This window comes from Schistocerca nitens, chromosome 8 (genome assembly GCF_023898315.1).
Source record: "Schistocerca nitens isolate TAMUIC-IGC-003100 chromosome 8, iqSchNite1.1, whole genome shotgun sequence".
In the NCBI taxonomy this organism is placed as follows: Eukaryota; Metazoa; Arthropoda; class Insecta; order Orthoptera; family Acrididae; genus Schistocerca; species Schistocerca nitens.
This window is the reverse complement of record NC_064621.1, coordinates 95,503,538-95,525,496: the sequence shown is the minus strand read 5'-3', so window position 1 is coordinate 95,525,496 and position 21,959 is coordinate 95,503,538. Positions and strand designations below refer to the sequence as shown.

At 44.8% G+C, this 21,959-nt stretch overlaps 1 protein-coding gene across 1 annotated transcript in view; it reads right to left on the bottom strand.

Annotated features, from left to right (window-relative positions):
- Positions 1 to 1,322: 1,322 nt before the first annotated feature.
- LOC126199078 (myrosinase 1-like) overlaps positions 1,323 to 21,959 on the bottom strand; it is a 59,925-nt gene continuing 39,288 nt past the window's right edge. Inside the window, exons 8-11 of the mRNA XM_049935815.1 lie at positions 16,360 to 16,475; positions 10,384 to 10,518; positions 10,185 to 10,291; positions 1,323 to 1,542 (exon numbers count right to left, since the gene is read on the bottom strand). Coding sequence (XP_049791772.1) covers positions 1,404 to 1,542; positions 10,185 to 10,291; positions 10,384 to 10,518; positions 16,360 to 16,475 — 497 coding nt within the window. The 3' untranslated portion in view covers positions 1,323 to 1,403. The remainder of the gene's footprint in view (positions 1,543 to 10,184; positions 10,292 to 10,383; positions 10,519 to 16,359; positions 16,476 to 21,959) is intronic.

Sequence of the window (21,959 nt, the reverse complement as noted above, 5' to 3'; positions counted from 1 at the left end):
AAATAATTGAGGACGTAGGTTGCAAGTGCTACTCTGAGATGAAGAGGTTAGCACAGGAAAGGAATTCGTGGCGGGCCGCATCAAATCAGTCAGTAGACTGATGACCAAAAAGAAAGTGTGCCAGTCTTTGCTAAAAAATGGTTCAAATGGCTCTGAGCACTATGGGACTTAACATCTATGGTCATCAGTCCCCTAGAACTTAGAACTACTTAAACCTAACTAACCTAAGGACAGCACACAACACCCAGCCATCACGAGGCAGAGAAAATCCCTGACCCCGCCGGGAATCGAACCCGGGAACCCGGGCGTGGGAAGCGAGGACGCTACCGCACGACCACGAGATGCAGGCAGTCTTTGCTACCGAGATGTCTTCCAGAGCTGCAGAGCGGCTATTAATGAGCAGTTGTGTCGAGCATTAGTGCCAGAGCAGCCTTCTGAAGTTGTACGGCAGAGGGCACTTCTGCAGATTTCTACCCCGATTCCTTAATCAATCTCACCGTGTTCATACTCCGTAGCACTTACAGCCTGCAGGCCAGCATTAGTTGGAGGTCTACAGGCAGCCCTCATTATCTTCCACTCAGAGAATAGTGAGATAAGAACCCTGTAATCGCAGATATGTGTCCTTCACTCTCCCTCTCGGTGCACTTCACTGTGGCGTTCGAAGCAGCCTTAGCGTCCATGAGAAGCTGATGTTAACTTACTGGTTGCCAGGTAGTCTCTCCTTGCCAACTCGCTTCTTTATTTTTTCCTCATATTTCCTACCTGGTTGTAATTTAGGGCCGGCCGGCGTGGTTGAGCGGTTCTAGGCGCTACAGTTTGGAACCGCGCAACCGCTACGGTCCCAGGTTCTAATCCTGCCTCGGGCATGGATGTGTGTGATGTCCTTAGGTTAGTTAGGTTTAAGTAGTTCTAAGTTCTAGGGGACTGATGACTTCAGCAGTTAAGTCCCATAGTGCTCAGAGCCATTTTTGTAATTTAGGACGTGGAACTACTTCTGAATTTCGATGAGTAAACAATTAAAGGCAGGTCCATGCCAAATGAAATGGGCCATATCTAATTTCCGTAGAAGTGATTTAGTATAGATTCAAGAATCACCTACAAGATAAGGTAACTGGAATTAAAAACACTGTCGGATCTGTAACATATAAGCTGCTGAGTCTCGTCTTTAAACATCGATATGTCTTCGTGGATTGATGTGACACGTGTTTCTCGTTCTGGTTTGCTATACAAAGTACAAAAGGATATAAAAATCTGAATAACAAAGCATAGTGCTTTTGCATAATGCATTCATTAACACCCAAGGAAATAACTTCACTGATTAGTAGAGTGAGCCGAAGTGCTTTATTTCTTCATTACAGACATACAGTGTATAGCAGAGAACAAAGCAAGTTGTAGTAACAAATTCAAGAAACAATATAGCGGAAGTATTCCTCAGGCACTTCCCTGCTCCCGTAGATCTGCGATATGAGAGACACAGACTCCTTCGGCGTCCTGGTTCTGTTAGGGCTGTCGAAATCCACCTCGTATAGTCCGTATTTTACGCTGCAAACAGTGACAAACAGTAAGTCTTTGACATGCATGTATATTAGATCTACTGTCACTTCTGCAATCTTCACTGTAAGCTATGTACACACAGTACATAAATCAACAGGAATGTGTGATACAGGGAAAACGAAGATAACGGTTTTCAAGATCTTGTAGTCAGGGTCATAATTACGATTTGTTGCGGAACCGATTGAAGGAAATGTGTGAATTGTTTACAGAGAAATGTGTAGCCTGTGTGCAGTGATTACAACAATTTAAGAAGGCAACATCCTTGTATATGGTCTTGTCGGTGTATGTACCATGTCAAACCGAAGTTAAACTCGAGCTTTCGAAGGTAATCACAAATTCCTTCGTCAGAAGACGTTTGCTGGGAGCAAATTCAGCCTCCATAATAGTGGCGTTCAGGCTTGCCTTTCATCGGATGTTGTTGCCTGGAATTCTGACTTCCGATGGCGAAGCGACGTCACCTGAAGAGCAGGACTGTTATTACTGTTGTGGTCTTTAATCCAAAAACAATTTGATGCAGCCCTCCACGCTACTCTATCCAGCGCAAGCCTCTTAATCTCTGAATAACTACTGCAGCCAACAATCTGGTTGAACCTCCTTAATGGACTCGTCCCTCTGCAAATGGTCCTTCCTACACTTAGATCTAAAGCCAAACTGACAATTCATCGACGTTAAGAATGCCTTATTTTATTCAAGTTGTGCCACAGCGGGATTAGCATGCACAGATGCTGCAAATCGATAACATCAGGTGTATATTAGGTAAGTATAGCATTACACTAGTATTACAATCTCTGTGGAGAATTAAGACCTTTATACGTCCTGTCAAAGATAGCCTGGACGTGAAAGTAGCTGGTATGCACAATGTGACATGTGGAAGTGACGCAAATTACGTAGGACAGGCATTCCACTTCGTCTACGAGCACTGCATTGGACACAGCCAGCACACCCAGTACAGAAAACGAAAAATCAGCCATTGCAGAACACAGATTTACGGAAGTGCGTACGTTCAACTTTGTGAATACGAAGACTATCTCTAACGCATCGACCAACTGGGATTTCGTAATAAAAGAAGCGGTAGAAATTCTGATGCGCATCAACAAATTTTACAGAGACGGATTTTACAATGACAGCAGTGCCTGCTAAACTAGCACTTGACACGAAGCATCTTCAAGGAAATAAAACCAATCAGCACCCCTCACACTTGGCAGTTGGCGAAGGGTGGGGCCAGGTGCTACCTCCCTCATTTATGCACATGAATCCCGCCCTCCAGGTGAAGTTAGAATTCGAAGCAAAGGTACCCGACTCACGACAAGCTTTAACGCCACTACAAAGGTGGTGTACATTGCTCGCGACAGTCAGTCACGTCCTGATGACGAAGATGCTGATCTTCATAGAAAGACCGAGTTTTAACTCAGATTTGAAGTGGCCCGCACAGAGAGATAAGATTCTACACAAGTACAGTAATTAGTTTCGTGGGTGATGATGAGAAACAAAATCTCAAACGTACTGTCTGCTTCATTGGCGGCCACAAGTGTTAGATTGCTGTTTAAGTCAAAGTACTGGGCAGGCCTAGGGGCATACAAGAACATGGCGCCCTGTGTCTGACAGCGACAAAATGCTTTTCTTGGCTAAAAAAAGAAAAATGGCTAGTCGTTTTACATGTAGTTTCATACTAGGGCCAACGCACTTCACTGAAGTATTTAAATAAGGAGATTCTAGTACCCCCTTATGCCGCCAGATGGTTTTCGTTGAATACAAATCGTTGTGCACCCACAAAACATCTATGTAGATGTGGCAGTAATTGATCCTCAAAGGATGCAAATCTGGCGCATAGGATGAATGATCTTATAATTTGAACTTATAATCTCTGAATTTTCCAATCATCAAAGAAGCTTTTGTGGAGATGGCCACTGCCTTGTCCTAACTGAAACTTTTTGATATCAAAGCCAGGCTTCCCCTCACATTATTACTTATTTTCATCTTATTGGACCGTAACACATGCCTAAATTTCTGCAATTACATTTTTCCTTCTCCGCAGCAAGAAGAAATCATTTTGCATCCAGAAAAACAATGCACATGCCACTGCTGGTTGATGAGATCGACGTTTGCTTCTTCGCTGCATGGACCTATTTTTTTCCACGTTGTTTCATCGGTTTCTCGTTTCATACGGAAATTGACGGACCCGGATTGACAGTACAAAGCAGCAGACTAAATTAGTTTGTTCTTACAATAGTCCAAAAATTGCTCAGACTTCCGTTTTTATCATTCAAGAAGAGTTGTTGCCATCTTGAACCAAGCTGTCTCACAGCAATTACTCATATAAAACGTGCCATGGTATTTCCCCAGTAAATACTTTCGTGCCATTTCATACACTTTCATGCGCCTGACTTCCATTAGCACATATAGGCTATTTCTGGACCTCACCGACAAGCTTTCAGGAACGGCAGGCCACGTGACAGGATAATTCTGTGCGCTGGACCGTGCTTCTAACACGGAAAAGTATACAGGCAGAAAAGCTCACCCTGCGTGCAGTGCTGAATTAGTAGTTCTGAGGAAAGAGAGACTGGAAAGTATCCCTGTTCTAATGGACAATCAATTGTGGAGAAAGCGCGATGCCATACTCTTCAGCGCTGGCACACGATTGTTAAATTAATTAGGGATTAACAAGCGTTTGAGGCTAGCAATGATCGTCCAATATGAAATAATAAACTCTGACTACAGCCTTGATATGCGCATTACGAGAGTGAACGAAAAACAGGAAAAGGAAGCTTGGGATACAACGTCCCGTCGATATCGAGGTCATTAGAGATGGAGAGGCGGAGGAGGAATACCAAATAGACATAACCACAAACCCCCTGCCCCCCTTCCGCTGTCCAGTGATCTTAAATACTGGATGAGTATTCTCTTTGTAAACTGCACTCCGTTTTAAGAAAAGGTATTTTTTCTCGCATCTCAATATTTCTGGATATCACGTCGTTCGAAATCCCCTGCAGAAATACTGAGCTAAGCTGACTCTATAGCCACCTATATTTGCGAAAGTGTTGCCCGAGCAGGTTTTTGTGCACAAACTGAGATCTCCAGTATGTCTAATAAATGTTTGATGGGATTCATGACGGGCGATTCTCTCGAATTTCCCAGAACCAGTCGCGAACACTTGTGCCCCAGTGACATGACGTCTCTGTTTGGAAACATGAAGTCAATGAATGGCTGAAAATGGTCTACAGGTATCCGAACATAGCCATTTACAGTCAATGATCGGTTCAGTTGGAAGAGAGGACTCTGTCCATTGCAAGTAAACGCAGCCCTCACCGTTATGGAGCGATTACGAACTCGCACACTGCCTTGTTGACAACTTGGGTCCTTGGCTTCTTGATGTCTGTGCGACACTCGGAACCAACCATCAGCTCTTACCAACTGATTCGGGACCCATCCGACCAGGCCATGTTTTTCCAGTCGTCTGGGGCCCAACCGATGTGGTCTCGACCCTAGGAGAGGCACTGCAGGCGACGTCGCGCTGTCAGCAAAGGCAGTCGCGACCAAATGCCACCGCACTGTCCTAACGTACACGTTCGTCGTACGTCCCACATTGACATCTGTGGTTATTTCTCTCCGGCCGCTGTGGACGAGCGGTTCTGGGCGCTTCAGTCCGGAACCGTGCTGCTGCTACGGGCGCAGGTTCGAATCCTGCCTCGGGCATGAATGTACGTGATGTCCTTAGGTTAGTTAGGTTTAACTAGTTCTAAGTCTAGAGGACTGATGACCTCAGATGTTGTCCCATAGTGCTCAGAGCCATTTTTGGTTATTTCACGCAGTGTTTCTTGTCTGTTAGCACTGACATCTCTACTCACATTCCGCTGCTGTTGGTCTCTGAGTGAAGGTCGACGACCACTGAGTTGTCCGTGGTGAGGTACTGAGCGGTAACGCCTGATTTTGATTTTCTCGGCACGCTCTTGACGCTGTGGATCTTAAATGGTAAATTCCGGAATGGAATGTACGATGCTTCTAGCTCCAACTATTATTCCACGTTGAAAGTTTGTTAATTCCAGTCAAGCGGCTATAATCACATCGGAAACTTTTCACATGAACCAAGTTAGTAATTTCGTCCGGGTGCCGTTTTTCGGTGTAAAAGAGCTCTTTGTGCGAAATTCGACCGGTACTTTAAGCATGAAAACACAAGATAGGTGCCACAGATGAGGTTCTGGCCCTAAGACTTTAGTGTATTGTAACCAAAGTACACTACTGGTCATAAAAATTGCTACACCACGAAGATGACGTGCTACAGACGCGAAATTTAACCGACAGAGCATTTACACAAGGTTGGCGCAGGTGGCGATACCTACAACATGCTGGCATGAGAAATGTTTCCAGTCGATTTCTCACACACAAACAGCAGTTGACCGGCGTTGCCTGGTGAAACGTTGTTGTGATGCCTCGTGTAAGGAAGAGAAATGCGTACCATCACGTTTCCGTCCTTGATAAAGGTCGTGATTGCGGTTTATCGTATCGCGACATTGCTGCTGGATCCCAAAGGCCTCGAATCACTACGAGTCGAGATGACAGGCATCTTATCCGCATGGCTGTAACGGATCGTGCAGCCACGTCTCGATCTCTGAGTCAACAAATGGGGACGTTTGTAAGACAACAACCATCTGCACGAACAGTTCGACGACGTTTGCAGCAGCATGGACTACCAGCTCGGAGACCATGGCTGCATCACAGACAGGAGCGCCTGCGATGGTGTACTTAACGACGAACCTGGGTGCACGAATGGCAAAACGTCATTTTTTTGGATGAATCCAGGTTCTGTTTACAGCATCATGATGGTCGCATCCGTGTTTGGCGATATCCCGGTGAACGCACATTGGAAGCGTATATTCGTCATCGCCATACTGGCGTATCACCCGTGATGGTATGGGGTGCCATTGGTTACACGTCTCGGTCATCTCTTGTTCGCATTGACGGCACTTTGAACAGTGGACGTTACATTTCAGATCTGTTACGACCCGCGGCTCTACCCTTCATTCGATCCCTGCGAAACCCTACATTTCAGCAGGATAATGCACGACCGCATGTTGCAGGTCCTGTACGGGCCTTTCTGGATATAGAAAATATTCAACTGCTGCCCTGTCTAGCACAGATCCCTCACCAATTGAAAACGTCTGGTCAATGGTGGCCGAGCAACTGGCTCGTCACAATACGCCAGTTACTACTCTTGATGAACTGTGGTACCGTGTTGAAGCTGCATGGGCAGCTGTACCTGTACACGCCATCCAAGCTCTGTTTGACTCAATGCCCATGCGTATCAAGGCCGTTATTACGGCCAGAGGTGGTTGTTCTGGGTACTGATTTCTCAGGATCTATGCACCCAAACTGCGTGAAAATGTAATCACATGTCAGTTCTAGTATAATATTTTTGTCCAATGATTACCCGTTTATCATCTGCATTTCTTCTTGGTGTAGCAATTTTAATGGCCATTACGCTACACTGGCACTGCAACTGCCACCGCTGCATGGTCTACCGCAGGACACCTTCTTCCACAATACAAACTCCTGCTCACGCCTCAGTCCATTTCTGTTTCCCATCTAAGCTTGTTTCAGTATTGGGAAAACTCTCCAGTATTGGATAGTACCTTACCAACGAGCGAAATGGAGTTAATGCTGCCTGTATCTGAGATGTAGGGGATACATTAATCATATACAGTTGAAGTACAATATCGTGGACGCACTGCTGTGTCAAGACGGTCACCGTTTACAATCAAAGGGGCCTGCTTTGAAGTGAAGATCCCTCGGAACTCCTTATTGTCGGGGCGTACAGAGGCCGACGGTCAAGTTGGTATCCCACCACTGTGAAAGGCGCCTCGAGACATGTTTTCGCTGGTCAGCGGAGCTCAGTTCGAAGTGAGGCTATTCTGCTCCTGTCAATGAGATTCCACGCCGAAGGCTGGTCAGGAGACGCCTCGTACAGCGGTGAGGTACCAGTCTGACTGTAGCCTGCCACACGACCTGACAACCGAGAGTAATGGTCTGCGTTGCCATTCCTGCGTTTAGCAGGATCTCTTTGGTTGTCATCGGCGGCACCCTCACACCACAGCGGTACGCCGATGATATTCAGCGCCGTGTCTTGTTGCCCTCCATGACAAACAATCCTGGGTTTTCATTTCAGCAAGATAATTCCTACCCGCACATGGCGAGAGTTTCTTCTGCTCGTCTGTGTGTTCGCGGACCCTACACTGGCCAGCGAAAACGCCACATCTCTACTGAATGGAGAGCAATTGGAGCATTATGGACAGGACTCTCCAACCTCTTCTGGATTTTGATGACCTAACGCGCCAATTGTACGGAATTTGAACGATATTCATCAGGAGGTCATCCAATCGATTCCAAGCTGAATAACTACTTGCATAAGAGCCAGAAGTGCACCAAAGTGTTTTTGGCTTCTTGAGTTTGCGAAACTCGAGATCGTGAATAACTCATACAATTTTTATGAAATTTTTAGCATTTGTTTGTCTGTACATGAACATTATACCTACAGATTTCCGTCCCATTTGGATTACTCCTTCGTGGTGCGACGTTCTTTTCTTTGTCTTAGATTGTATTTTTGTATTTCAGGGCCTTTTTCTTTCTATGTTCAGTCGTGTAAAACTCATTATGTTTCCACAGTGTATTCCAAATTGCCCTTAGTCTTATAGTTTTCACTGTACGGTAAAGTGACATTTCCAGGCGCTTACTCAGTTGCCGATGTCTGTGGTGTTCATCCTGTGCCACTATGCCAGCACAACGTCGACCAGGGCTAGTCACTATACAACATGACAGAGCCCTTAGCGTATCTCCACATCACAAAGAAATCCAGTGAAGTCTGCTAGACGATCGTCTGCACAGCTTCGAGGTTACTGGGCAGTTGCAGTTTGCCTAAGAACCGTATATTAGAGGAGCTGACCTGGATTCCAGATTTTGTGTTTCGCTCGCATGCCTATAGTGAAATACCTGTTTAAGGTGGAGTCAGCAACGTCAATGAATGAAAGGAAATATGTTCTCTCACAGTACCCAGCTACAGTTTGCAAGTTCTCACTCGTCGCGCATTGTTATTTGGTCCTAGAAAGATGGAGGAATAACAGGGAACCGTCACTACCAAAATGAAAATTAGCATTAGACGAGATGGTGGAGGAAAGAAGCAAAACGGTATAGATGGGAAAGCTGAAATATTGTTACCTACAGCCGGCCGAAGTGGCCGTGCGGTTAAAGGCGCTGCAGTCTGGAACCGCAAGACCGCTACGGTCGCAGGTTCGAATCCTGCCTCGGGCATGGGTGTTTGTGATGTCCTTAGGTTAGTTAGGTTTAACTAGTTCTAAGTTCTAGGGGACTAATAACCTCAGCAGTTGAGTCCCATAGTGCTCAGAGCCATTTGAACCATTGTTACCTGCAAATTGTTGCACAAGAGGAATACCTAGGTGTTTTAATAAGGGAGCTACAATAATGAACCCAGGAGAAGTATTAGAATCGGGCTTCTGGTCAGAATGTTTCAAAAGACGTATGGCTGATATAAAAGAATATTTAGAGCTATACTTTGATTCGGCCAAGATGCTGGACGTATAAGTACTTGTGCTTCAGATTTGCAATAATTTCTGAAGAGGTATTGAGAAGAGGAGTTTCTACGAAACCGATAAACAAAACAGAACTAGTAAAAAAATCACATTGCTTTGCTGGTTGCCTCACACTATCTGACCACAAGGACAACATGACCAAATAACCGACCGTTACAAACACATGCAAGCATTTATTGCTAGCTGGAATCGGGTGTAGTTTGAGATCCAAATTTTGAACCAATCTTGATGTTGTTCGCAGGTGATACAAAAGAAGCAATTTTTTAAGTGTTAGCACTCTGCTGCAGTTGGATACAGTCAGGATTGAGATACATTTACAATAATATAACATAGTTAACGAATTGACAATTGGCCTACACAGGAAGAAAAGCGGAACCGTCTGTTAACTTCTAAAGCACCCTTGAGAAGACATTTTACCATGACAACTTTTCCAATCCTTAAATAACTGATTCGTTGTTTCTTTTTCACCTGTCTGTTGCACCCCGTAAGTGCACTATCTGAGAAATTCAACTGTTTAATTTTCGAACCTAATGTAACGAAACGATACGCCTCAAATACTGAGATGAGAGTAAGCAATGTTCTGTCAGTCCATGGGTTAAGATACTCAGTCACGTTAATTAATGTACTTGTTGTCGTAATGCGTTTTTGGAAGCCTGATTGACTTGTATCGCACTGGTAAATATTAAGATAATCCAGTGTCTGTTCCTGAACATGACACTAAGTCTTTGACAATGTTGACAATATTCTGATCAGCCAGTGAAAGCATGGTGATTTTCGGTTATTATTATTCGGCGTAGGTCGAATTAAGCATCGTTTCCACTCAAAGGAATTTGTGTGGCCAACAAGAGTGAAATAGAACGCCTCTTCAAGAACTGAAATAATTGTTTGGCCCATGGTTTCAATCCAGCTAATTTTCATTTCATCATTTCCTGTCGCCTCTGAAGAGATCCCCATGATGAATAAATCGCTTCAGATCTGTATCTCTTCAACAGGAATAAACAAAATGGAGCAAGAAAATACACAAAGACTCACGTGAAACCACTGTTCCATTCTAGGTTGTCCATGAGACTCCAGGCAGTGTAGCCAATCACTGGAACGCCATCGATGTTGACAGCTTGCAGAAGCGCCGTCAAGTAAGACTGCAATCAATATTTAACATATTTAAAGATCTGGCTTTATGGAGATAAGCTCCTAATGTTATCAATATTTGAAAGCAATGATCGGAACTCACCGTAAGGTAATTCATTCTATCTGTGTCATTGAGACCTCCACCATTTGCCAAGCCGTTTTCGGTCACAATAATAGGATAACCTGGGTATTCATTGGCAATCCAGTTCAGTAAGTTGCGAAACGCCCAAGGAAATTGCTGGAACAGGAAAAAATGACGATGCATATGTAACGTAGGATTGAGTATAAGAAAACGGAAGCAAAGTTATCTTAAAAGATCAGAAAAGAATGCTCACGACGAGTGAGGCATGGCTACAAACTGGTTTCAGAATTGTGGAATCTCTCTTTCCCTTGCCGTCTTGGAAAACTGAATGCAAAATGCAGAGAAAGTTCATATGTCTCCTGATGACAAATCTTTAGTGAAACCATTGCAAGCCAAAGAACAGACAAATACAGGTGTCTTTCAGGGTAGTGTACTGGGTCCAGTTCTGTTCTAAACACATACATCAATGGCTATCCAGAAAGTATAGGACACGCTGGAAAAGTTCTCATTGCTGATATCATTAACATCATACTCAGTGATAAACTCTTGTTAGAGAAAACAAATGTAACTCTCATATATGTTTACGATTGGGTAGTATTTAATAAATTGAATCGTTTATTTCACTTATGGACATTCCATAAGTTATTCATATTGTCGTGATTATAAATAGCTATAGTTTTATGTAGAAAGAAGATGTCTACTATATATCCCTGGCCTACGGATCGACACTTCTCCTGGAGAAGTGCTGTTTCTGCTTTAAATATGTGCACTAGATGTCAGTACAAGAAGCATTCTACAGTAGACAACTCACCACTAATTTAGTTAGTATTTACTACATGAGGGGCAATACCGCAAAATATACATGGGCGCCAAAAAAATATTTTCATACTCTGAGGAGAAACTTGGTGACTCTGTATTCAAAACGTGCACTCACACCAAGTGCTCTTTTCTCTTGGCAATAATCAGGTTTCTTTTACACATGAACCAAACTGTTGTCAGAAGCTGCAAATAATGTCGTTTCCGCTTCACAAAAATGCAACTAGTCCATACGACATACTCCCCCGACAGTCGTGTGCCTGCAGAACACGTTCAACAACAAAAAACGCAGACAACACCAGTTACTACTTCGTTCGAATTTTATTAGTGGAATTTTTGTGTATTCTGTTTTCTATTACACACTGAGCCAGAACTATCTACCAGCACATGTTCTCCGCTAACACTGGAGCTCTTACAGTCGTACATAATAAATTTGAATTTTGAATCCTACACACTCCTTGCGATGGAAATATACCTGAGAACTTCGGAAGGTAAGTTACACAGTTCGTATCACGGTAAGAGCATTGCGAAATTAGAGTGAGAATTGTCAATACAAGGTACACTTTCCGGGTTTCCTGCAGATAACTTTGGTGTAGTGTGGATAAAAGGATCATCTCAGTGCCCGCCTGAAATGGTGCAACAACTAGAAATGTACTTCAAAGCTGAAGTACGCGTGACAGTAACATCCTTGTTGGAAAAAAATGGAAATGAGCATATGACATCGTTGGCCGGGAGGCTCCTATGCGCGGAAATGCAAGTCTCACTTCATTCAAATGGCTCTGAGCACTATGGGACTAAACATCTATGGTCATCAGTCCCCTAGAACTTAGAACTACTTAAACCTAACTAATCTAAGGACATCACACAACACCCAGCCATCACGAGGCAGAGAAAATCCCTGACCCCGCCGGGAATCGAACCCGTGAACCCGAGCGTGGGAAGCGAGAACGCTACCGCACGACCACGAGATGCGGCCTCATTTCATTCGACGCCACATTGGGCAACTCGTGCTCTGGTAATGACGATGAAATGATAATGACGACAACATAACACCCAGTCCACGAGCGGAGAAAATCTCCAACCCGGTCGGGAATCGAACCTGGGCCCGCTTGCATGAGAGGCAACTACGTTACCACCCACCTGAGGGGCCGGACTACTATTGCTGGGGAGACGTCCAAATTGCACGTAGATTCGCCACGATGTCTGCGCCGGATCGCTGATTGCCATCAGCTATCGGCTAGTTTATCTTTCCTATTTACGGTTAATGATCTTTCTCAGAGAGGTTAGTGAGCGCACGGGGAGAGTCTTAGGAGGGATGTGGAGTAGAGAGCCGCGTCTCGGCTGTCAGTGCGAACAGTCTTGCAGTGAGTTCTGCATAGGCTTGACACTTGTTAGCGTACGGCGTGTGCTTTTAGCGGGAAGTAGTGGCCTGTATGAGGAAGTAAACACGCCCGGCCTTGCAGGAGAGGAAAGAGTACGCCGTATGCCGCTACTTGCGAAGGTTTCAGTACGAGCTGTTGGCACGGTACAACGTGCTAGTTGCAACCCGTAAGGAATTAGGGAATGACGGCCTCGGTGTTTCTGTGAGACGCACGGGCGAGATTCGTTAGAGGCTATCCATTCCGATTTTGCTAAATCAGCATTGAAATCAGCAGCCTGGTGCAAAGTTGAGCATTATTATTTGCTTGTGCAGACTACTACGAAAGTGAGTGCCACCTCCTCAAGACTCTTCCACTATCGCCAGCTGTTCTAGTTAGTCGTTACGGAATTTGAATTGCCTGACTGTACATCTTGATTTGATCTCTGTGTCGGCTCAATCTACTCCTCCCTATATTAATAAATATTTTATGCTCTGTTTCGTTAAAAACTTCACGGAGAGAGTGTTTGCGATTTGTGTGTACGATTTGTCTGGTGTGTTGGTATCTCACGTGCGTTTGTTTAACTGTCGGCTAGGGCCCTCGAATTGTATTCAGTAACAAAATGTTTCCTTGCGCTGCCAGCTTATTAACGTAGGGCCAGCATAATTCAGTTTGGTTCTAATTTCTGTTATTATTGTATTTAATTGCCAGTACCGGCCGGTAATTGAATGTTTTAGTCTGTTGTAGAATTGTGGACACTCCCACTCTAAACTAGTGGTTCGCGAGCCGGCTGTAGCGTACCGGCAAAGTCATGTATGAGCGAAAAAGCATCTCCCTCTAATTTAGAGTTGGCAAACAAATCTTCAGTTATTTTATTGCCGAATGTAATTATAATCTGTGGAAATTTTGATGTCTACCTATTTCAGTGATTCGTTTCGTAAACCTTTTGCTTCTGTTTAAAGTGTCTAAGTGTCTTGTTAATTATTCAGTCAAATATCTTGTTGTTAAATATCGTATGTTTGAGATAGACCTTCAGGCCTGTTCCAAAATTAACTTTTCAAATATCAGTTAATTATTGAATTTTTAATCGCACTTCTTAAATTACCCCGTCAGGTGTTAAAAATGGTTCAGATGGCTCTGAGCACTATGAGACTTAACATCTGAGGTCTTCAGTCCCATAGAACTTAGAACTACTTAAACTTAAGGACATCACACACATCCATGCCCGAAGCAGGATTCGAAACTGCGACCGTAGCAACAGCGCGGTTCTGGACTGAAGCGCCTAGAACCGCTAGGCCACCGCGGCCGGCCCTTCAGGTGTTATTGGGTGTTGTTTGCTGTTCTTTAAAATCAGCCCTTCTGACGTTTGCTTTGGGAATTTGTTGTATTTCGCCGGCCGGTGTGGCCGTGCGGTTAAAGGCGCTTCAGTCTGGAACCGCGTGACCGCTACGGTCGCAGGTTCGAATCCTGCCTCGGGCATGGATGTGTGTGATGTCCTTAGGTTAGTTAGGTTTAATTAGTTCTAAGTTCTAGGCGACTGATGACCTCAGAAGTTGAGTCGCATAGTGCTCAGAGCCATTTTGTTGTATTTCCGTCTTAGTTTGTTTTTTATATTAGCTGTGTGGGAAAAAATTTATGTGGCTAGGTTGTTACCAGTGTTGTTAAGATAATTTATAAATTGTTAAAGACCACTTGCATATGCTGTCAAGGCTAACTTGATGTTAAATAAAGTTTGTGTTACCTACCCATCAACTATGTGCAAATGAACAAAACCCGGCCCAGTCCTTCCTTTTGTTATTTGGACTCCTGGCACCGGTTTCGATACCTGTCTGGGTCTATCAATGTTCTTGCCTTATATAGCCCCTATGGAATGTAGCCCCGAGCCGGCGTGAAATGGTGCCAACAATTAAATCACGGACGCTCATCGGAGGGTACAAACCCTGCGTCATACGATCTTTTATTCGAGCTGAAAGGACACCTAGGGGCAAAAAGAATTTCTAACCTTCACACAGAGGTTCTCCAATGGCTTCGTCACCAAGGAGTGGAATCCTGTCGTCGAGGAACTGAATGATTGGTAGGACGTTACGACCCTTGTTTACACAAAATCGGTAACTGTATTGATGAAAAGTGTCGTGCACCTGTGTCACTTTTAAGTGTAGTTCATCATTCAGTAAAAGTTACTCGGCCTACCATAATAATGTGTGACATACAGGGGACAGGCGAAATAATGTGAATAGTTGTAGAAATGGGATGGCTATGTTTGACAGTCAGCAACACAGGTAAGGCACGTATCACGCTAGACTATGCGTGTTCAGTACGGACTAGGCATCAGTGTAGGTTAGTGCCGACTTCGTATTTGCATTCAGAGACCGAGATGCCGGCCGGGATGGCCAAGCGGTTATAGGCGCTACAGTCTGGAACCGCACGACCGCTACGGTCGCAGGTTCGAATCCTGCCTCGGGCATGGATGTGTGTGATGTCCTTAGGTTAGTTAGGTTTAAGTAGTTCTAAGTTCTAGGGGACTGATGACCTCAGAAGTTAAGCCCCATAGTTCTCAGAGCCATTTGAACCATTTTTGAGACGGAGATCCACGTGCGATGAAAAACCTAACAGAGTTCCAAACAGGGTAGATGGTGGGCGCCCGATTAGCTGGAGCATCAGTAACCAAGTAAGCCAACTTACCGAACGTTTCAAGAGCACCTTTTTCAACAGTCATGAGAGCCTTCAATAAATATGGAAAGATATAATCGTGTAAACGTAATAGTGGGCGCAAATCAAAACTAAATGACAGAGATAGACGTACGCTAACACGAATTGTGCCAAAACAACACAAAACTACGGCGGTTTAAGTGACTGTAGAGCTCCATAGCCATCTTCGAGGCCCCGTATCTATCGAGTCCATAAAGCTGCTATACCAAAACCATTAGTGACAACAACCAACGCAAAAAAGCGCATAACATGGTGTCAGGAACATAAATACTGGACGGTTGATCAGTGGAAAGACGAGTCAGCGTCGGGCAGGGCTTACGTCTGGAGAACGCCTAAGTAAGCCTACAACCCTGATTGCTTGATTCCATCGGTTAAGCATGGAGGTGGAAGTGTGATGGTGTGGCCAGCCATATCATCGTATTCTACTGCTGCAATCATTACTCTCAAAGGCCGTGTTACAGCTAAATATTATGTGAACATTATAGGTGATCAGGTGCACCCCATGATTCAAATTTCCATATTTCAGGACGATAATGCACCAATTCTCACAGCCAGGACAGTACAATCGTGGTATGAGGAGCATGCAACTCAACTGCTGCGTCTTCTTTGGCCAGCACAGTTCTCGGATTTGAGCATTTTCGAACCCTTGTAGGTAGTATTGGAGGGCAGACTCCGGAGCAGATTTCCGCCTCCCTCGTTACTACAGGAGTTAGAAGAGATTCTGATCGAAGAGTGGCATAATATTCCACTAGAAGCTATACAATCACTGTACACCACTATTCCAAGAAGAATCGCAGCTGCATTGTGAGCAAAAGGGAGTCCAACGTCTTATTGATAAACCATTCCCAAGTACAGGTATTCACATTATTTCACCTATCCTCTCTACTTGGTGAGGTCCTTCGTACTTGACTATAGCAGTAAATAAGAAATGTGTGCCCTATCTACCATACTGAATTATGTGATATGTCATCAATGCATATTGATGGCAAGCAGCGTCTACACAGTAATTGCTGTCGTGTATAAAGTACTTCAACTGATCTAAATACCACTTTAAATTATTTATCGTCGCGCATTTAGCTGAATACTTAGTGTCAGACTTCCACAGCTAACGTACCCCAACGTTGACACTGACGACGCCGGAATCTCTTTTCTTGGATGGAGATATTCCAGATTCACCTGACGTCACCATGGTTGTGAAATAATGGTTAACTCCGAAAAAGTCAGACGAACCTGTAACAGAGGTTTGTTGCTGTCAAATGTATACATTACGGAAGAAATAATTACGCGAAAAGTATAACGAATTAATCTACGGATAATTACAGAGCCTAAAACATTGCAGGTAATGCTTGTAAATAACAAATAGTTTCAAAACCGTGGAATGAAGCCGCATAAAAAACACATAGGTACAATTCAAATGAAACTTTACTGACGTAGTAAAGTCGTGGGATAGCGGAACGCACATATACAGATGGCAGTAGCGTCCCGTACACAACGAATAAAAGTGTAGCTCAATGGCGGCGCTACTTTTTGTACTCAATTGATTCATGTAAAAAGGTTTTCGACGTGATTATGGAAGCACGACAGGAATTAACAAATCTTTACTGCGGGATGGTAGTTGGAGCTAGACGCATAGGGCATTCAGTTTCCTAAATCGTCAGGGAATTCATTATTCTGAGGTCCACAGTAGCAAGAGAGTGTGGAGAATAACAAATTTCAGGCCCTACCTCTCACCACGGTAAGCATACTGGCCAACGGTCTTCACTTACCGACCGAGAGCAGAGGCGTTTGCGTAGTGTTGTCAGTGCTAAAAGATAAGCAACGCTGCGTGAAATAGCCACAGAAACCAATGTGAGACGTACGAAGAACGTATACGTTAGGACAGTCGGCGAAATTTGGCGTTTATAGGCCATGGCGTCAGACGATCGACGCGAGTGTCATTGCTAACAGCACGATATGGTCTGCAGCGCCTCTCCTGGGGTCTTGATCATATCGGTTGGATCATAGACGACTGGAAAACGCTGTCCTGGTGTGATAAGTCCAGATTTCAGTTGGTAAGAGTTGATGGTAAGGTTTCAGTGTGACGCAGATTCCACAAAGCAATGGACCCCTGTTGTCAACAAGATACTGTGCAAGCTGCTAGTGGCTCCACAGTATTGTGGGATGATTTTACATGGGATGGTCTGGGTCCTCTCGTCCAACAGAATCAATGATTGACTGTTTTATGTTCGGCTGCTTGGCTACCGTTTGCAACCACTCATGGACTTCATTTTGCCAAACAACAACGGAATTTTTATGGATGACAATGCGACATATTACAGGGCCACAATTGTTCGCGATTGATTCGATGAACATTCTGGACAATTCGAGCGAATGATTTCGCCACCCATATCGTTCAACATGAATCCCATCGAAAATTTATGGGACATAAACGAGAGGTCAGTTCGTGCACAAAATCATGCACAGGCAACACTTTCGCAATTACGGATATTATAGAGGCAGCATGGCTCATTATTTCTGCAGGGGACTTGGAACGAGTTGTTGAGTCCATGCCACGTCGAGTTGGTGCACTAAGCTGGGCAATCGGAGGTCAGACACGAAATTAGTAGGTATGTCATGGCTTTTGTCACCTTAGTGTAAATGGTTCCAAAGACCTTTTCAAGTTCAAACATTATGATGTAAATATCCAGGCGCACTGACCACTGGGCTCCACTGGCACAGTGGCTTTGTGAAACTGCACCGACTCCTCGATTCCAATTCCCATTCACGCCTCAGCCCACTTGGTTTTCCCTTTAAGCTTGAACAGCACAGCACGATCTCTGCAACTAACTATATTGGAACAGTACCTCTCCTTTGAACGAAACGGGGGACCCTGCCCGAAACCCAGGCATATCTACTTTAATGAGATGAAACTTTATGGCTCCAGCGAGCTTTGCTACTCTTAAACTATGATGTGTACATACAGCCTGAAGCGACGAATGAAAATTTGTGCGAAGGATTCGAACGAAGGTCCCTGTTCACTAGGCAGATGCGCTAACCACTACTCCACCCTGGCACGATGACTTTCCAAGTACACTAGCATGCCTCCCTTCTTAACCCATTCATTCCTTGCTTCAGTCTGCATGCATACGTTATAGACGTTTGAGACTTGAAAAGGTCTCTGGGACCATGTACTGCAATTGGTTAAAGCACCTATCTCTGAGTTTTAGGCAGGATCCCCGTTTCGTTCATCTACATCTACGTTTATACTCCGCAAGCCACCCAACGGTCTGTGGCAGAGGGCACTTTACGTGCCACTGTCATTACCTCCCTTTCCTGTTCCAGTCGCGTATGGTTCGCAGGAAGAACAACTGCCGGAAAGCCTCCGTGCGCGCTCGAATCTCTCTAATTTGACATTCGTGATCTCCTCGGAAGGTATAAGTAGAGGGAAGCAATATATTCGATACGTCATCCAGAAACGCACCCTCTCGAAACCTGGCCAACAAGCTACATCGCCATGCAGAGTCTGCCACTTGAGTTTGCTAAACATATCCGTAACGCTATCACGCTTACCAGATAACCCTGTGACGAAACGCGCCGCTCTTCTTTCGATCTTCTCTATCTCCTCTGTCAACCCGACCTAGTATGGATCCCACACTGATGAGCAATACTCAAGTATACGACGAACGAGTGATTTGTAAGGCACCTCCTTTGTCGTCGACTACATTTTCTAAGGACTCTCCCAATGAATCTCAACCTGGCACCCGCCTTACCAACAATTAATTTTATATGATCATTCCACTTCAAATCGTTCCGTACGCATACTCCCAGATATTTTACATAAGTAACTGCTACTAGTGTTTGTTCTGCTATCATATAATCATACAATAAAGGATCCCTCTTTCTATGTATTCGCAATACATTACATTTGTCTATCTTAAGGGTCAGTTGTCACTCCCTGCACCAAGTGCCTATCCGCTGCAGATCTTCCTGCATTTTGCTGCAGTTTTCTAATGCTGTAACTTCTCTGTATACTACAGCATCATCCGCGAAAAGCCGCATGGAACATCCGACACTATCTACTACGTAATTTATATATATTATGAAAACAAATGGTTCCATAACACTCCCCTGCGGCACGACAGAGGTTACTTCAACGTCTGTAGACGTCTCTCCATTGAGAACAACATGCTGTGTTTTGTTTGCTAAAAACTCTCCACCTAAGACTATAAAATACTGAGGAAATTTATGTGAAATTTATTCCAGATTTTCTCTCAGTTGTTTTGCCACTAATGCTGCTGAGTCGGGAGGTCGGTAAAAGGAGCCAATTATTAACCTAGCCCGGTTGTTGAGTGTAATCTCCACCCATAATAATTCACAGGAACTATCCACTTCTGTTTCACTACAGGATAAGCTACTACTAACAGCGACGAACACGCCACCACCGATTGCATGCAATCTATCGTTTCTAAACACCGTCTGTGCCTTTGTAAAAATTTCGGCTGAATTTATCTCTGGCTTCAGCCAGCTTTCCGTACCTATAACGATTTCAGCTTCGGTGCTTTCTATCAGCGCTTGAAGTTCCGGTACATTACCAATGCAGCTTCGACAGTTTACAATTACAATACCGATTGCTGCTTGGTACCCGCATGTCCTAACTTTGCCCCACACCCTTTGAGGCTGTTGCCCTTTCTGTACTTGCCCGAGGCCATCTAACCTAAAAAAAACCGCCCAGTCCACGCCACACAACCCCTGCTACCCGTGTAGCCGCTTGCTGCGTGTATTGGACTCCTGACCTATCCAGCAGAACCCGAAACCCCACCACCCTATGGCGCAAGTCGAGGAATCTGCAGCCCCCACGGTCGCAGAACCGTCTCAGCCTCTGATTCAGACCCTCCACTCGGCTCTGTACCAAAGGTCCTCAGTCAGTCCTGTCGACGATGCTGCAGATGGTGAGCTCTGCTTTCATCCCGCTAGCGAGACTGGCAGACTTCACCAAATCAGATAGCCGTCAGAAGCCAGAGAAGATTTCCTCCGATCCATAGCGACACACATCATTGGTGCCGACATGAGCGACCACCTGCAGATGGGTGCACCCTGTACCCTTCATGGCATCAGGAAGGACCTTTTCCACATCTGGAATGACTCCCCCCGGTATGCACACGGAGTGCACATTGGTTTTCTTCCCCTCTCTTGCTGCCATATCCCTGAGGGGCCCGATTACGCGCCTGACGTTGGAGCTCCAAACTACCAGTAAGCTCACACCGCCCGGATCTTGCAGACTGGAACAGGACAAGCAGCCATGTCCGGCCGAAGATCACTATCAGCCTGAGACAGAGTCTGAAACCGGTTCTTCAGACAAACTGGAGAGGCCTTCCGTTCAGCCCTCTGGAATGTCTTTCGCCCCCTGCCACACCTCGAGACGACCTCCCACTCTACCACAGGTGAGGGATCAGCCTCAATGTGGGCAGTATCCCGGGCAGCCACAGCTGTAGTCCGATCGGGGGATGCGTGGGACGAGCTGGCCGTCCCCAACAAACCCCTGTCCGGACCCCCACAGTAATGCCCATTGGCAACAGCCTCAAGCTGTGTGACCGAAGCCAACACTGCCGGAAGCTGGGAGTGAAGGGATGCCAACTCAGCCTGCATCCGAACACAGCAGTCGCAGTCCCTATCCATGCTAAATGCTGTTGTGCAAAGAACGTCTAAACTAATCTACAGAGAGCACAAACAATTCGACACAAAATTTAAACGGTTATTAAAATACAAGACTACCTAGTAAATGCAGTAATGCTGCTACCTGCGCACTGCTGACACACTGCTCGGCGGCAGAAGGCTAACTGTTGGGGTGCATTTCCAGTACAGCTGGAGAGCCTCTGCAATGATTTTTGGGTTTAAGGGGAACGAGAAGAGGGCTGAGGCGTGAAAGGCGTGAATGGGAACTTTGATTGTGGAGGAAATCGTGCTAGGGTAGTCCATGCAGTTATGCAAAGGCACTGTGTCAGGGTGACGTAGTGGTTAGCGCATCTGCCTTGTAAGCAGAATACCCTGGTTCGAATCCTGGCCTAGGTATAAATTTTCATTCGTCGCCTCAGTCTGCATATGTGCATAATCTTAAAGTAACATGTAATAATTCTGACTGTTGATCAAAAATATGTACGAGGACCACTATTAGCAAAAATCTTTTACATGTAAAGATATTTGATATCTTAATATTCATATTATTTGACGACAGTGCTTTTAACTTATTTTGGTGGGACCTAAATAAACTTTATTATAGTGGATTGGAAACGCATTTGGACTGACTTAAACAGCATTGCAAAAAAAATCACGTCTCAAAATCATCACAATGGTGCAAAAAGCTTTCTACTAGTGCACTGTGCTTATTACGAAATGTGATTTTCCATTGTATTTCTCTTCAATGCTTAATTTAAATATGTGTATTTCTTTGAAAGTAAGGCAACCATTCAATAACTGGTAAACTTCGTAACTCTGTCGTCTTTCGGATTATCGTTGGCAATTCGCTTTTTACGCCAAAATTCGGACAGATTTTATGAAACACCCATTTGAAGAAGATTGCATACGCTGTTCAATCTATCAGTAGACCTAATAGGGTCATTTCAAGGATATACTACCGGCGCATCGTCACCAGCGGCAGGAAGAATGGTCTGTGTGGGAAGCTGACCATCAAGTTGGCGAACACCACTGCGACGTCCTTTGTACATTTAGCTTCTCCGC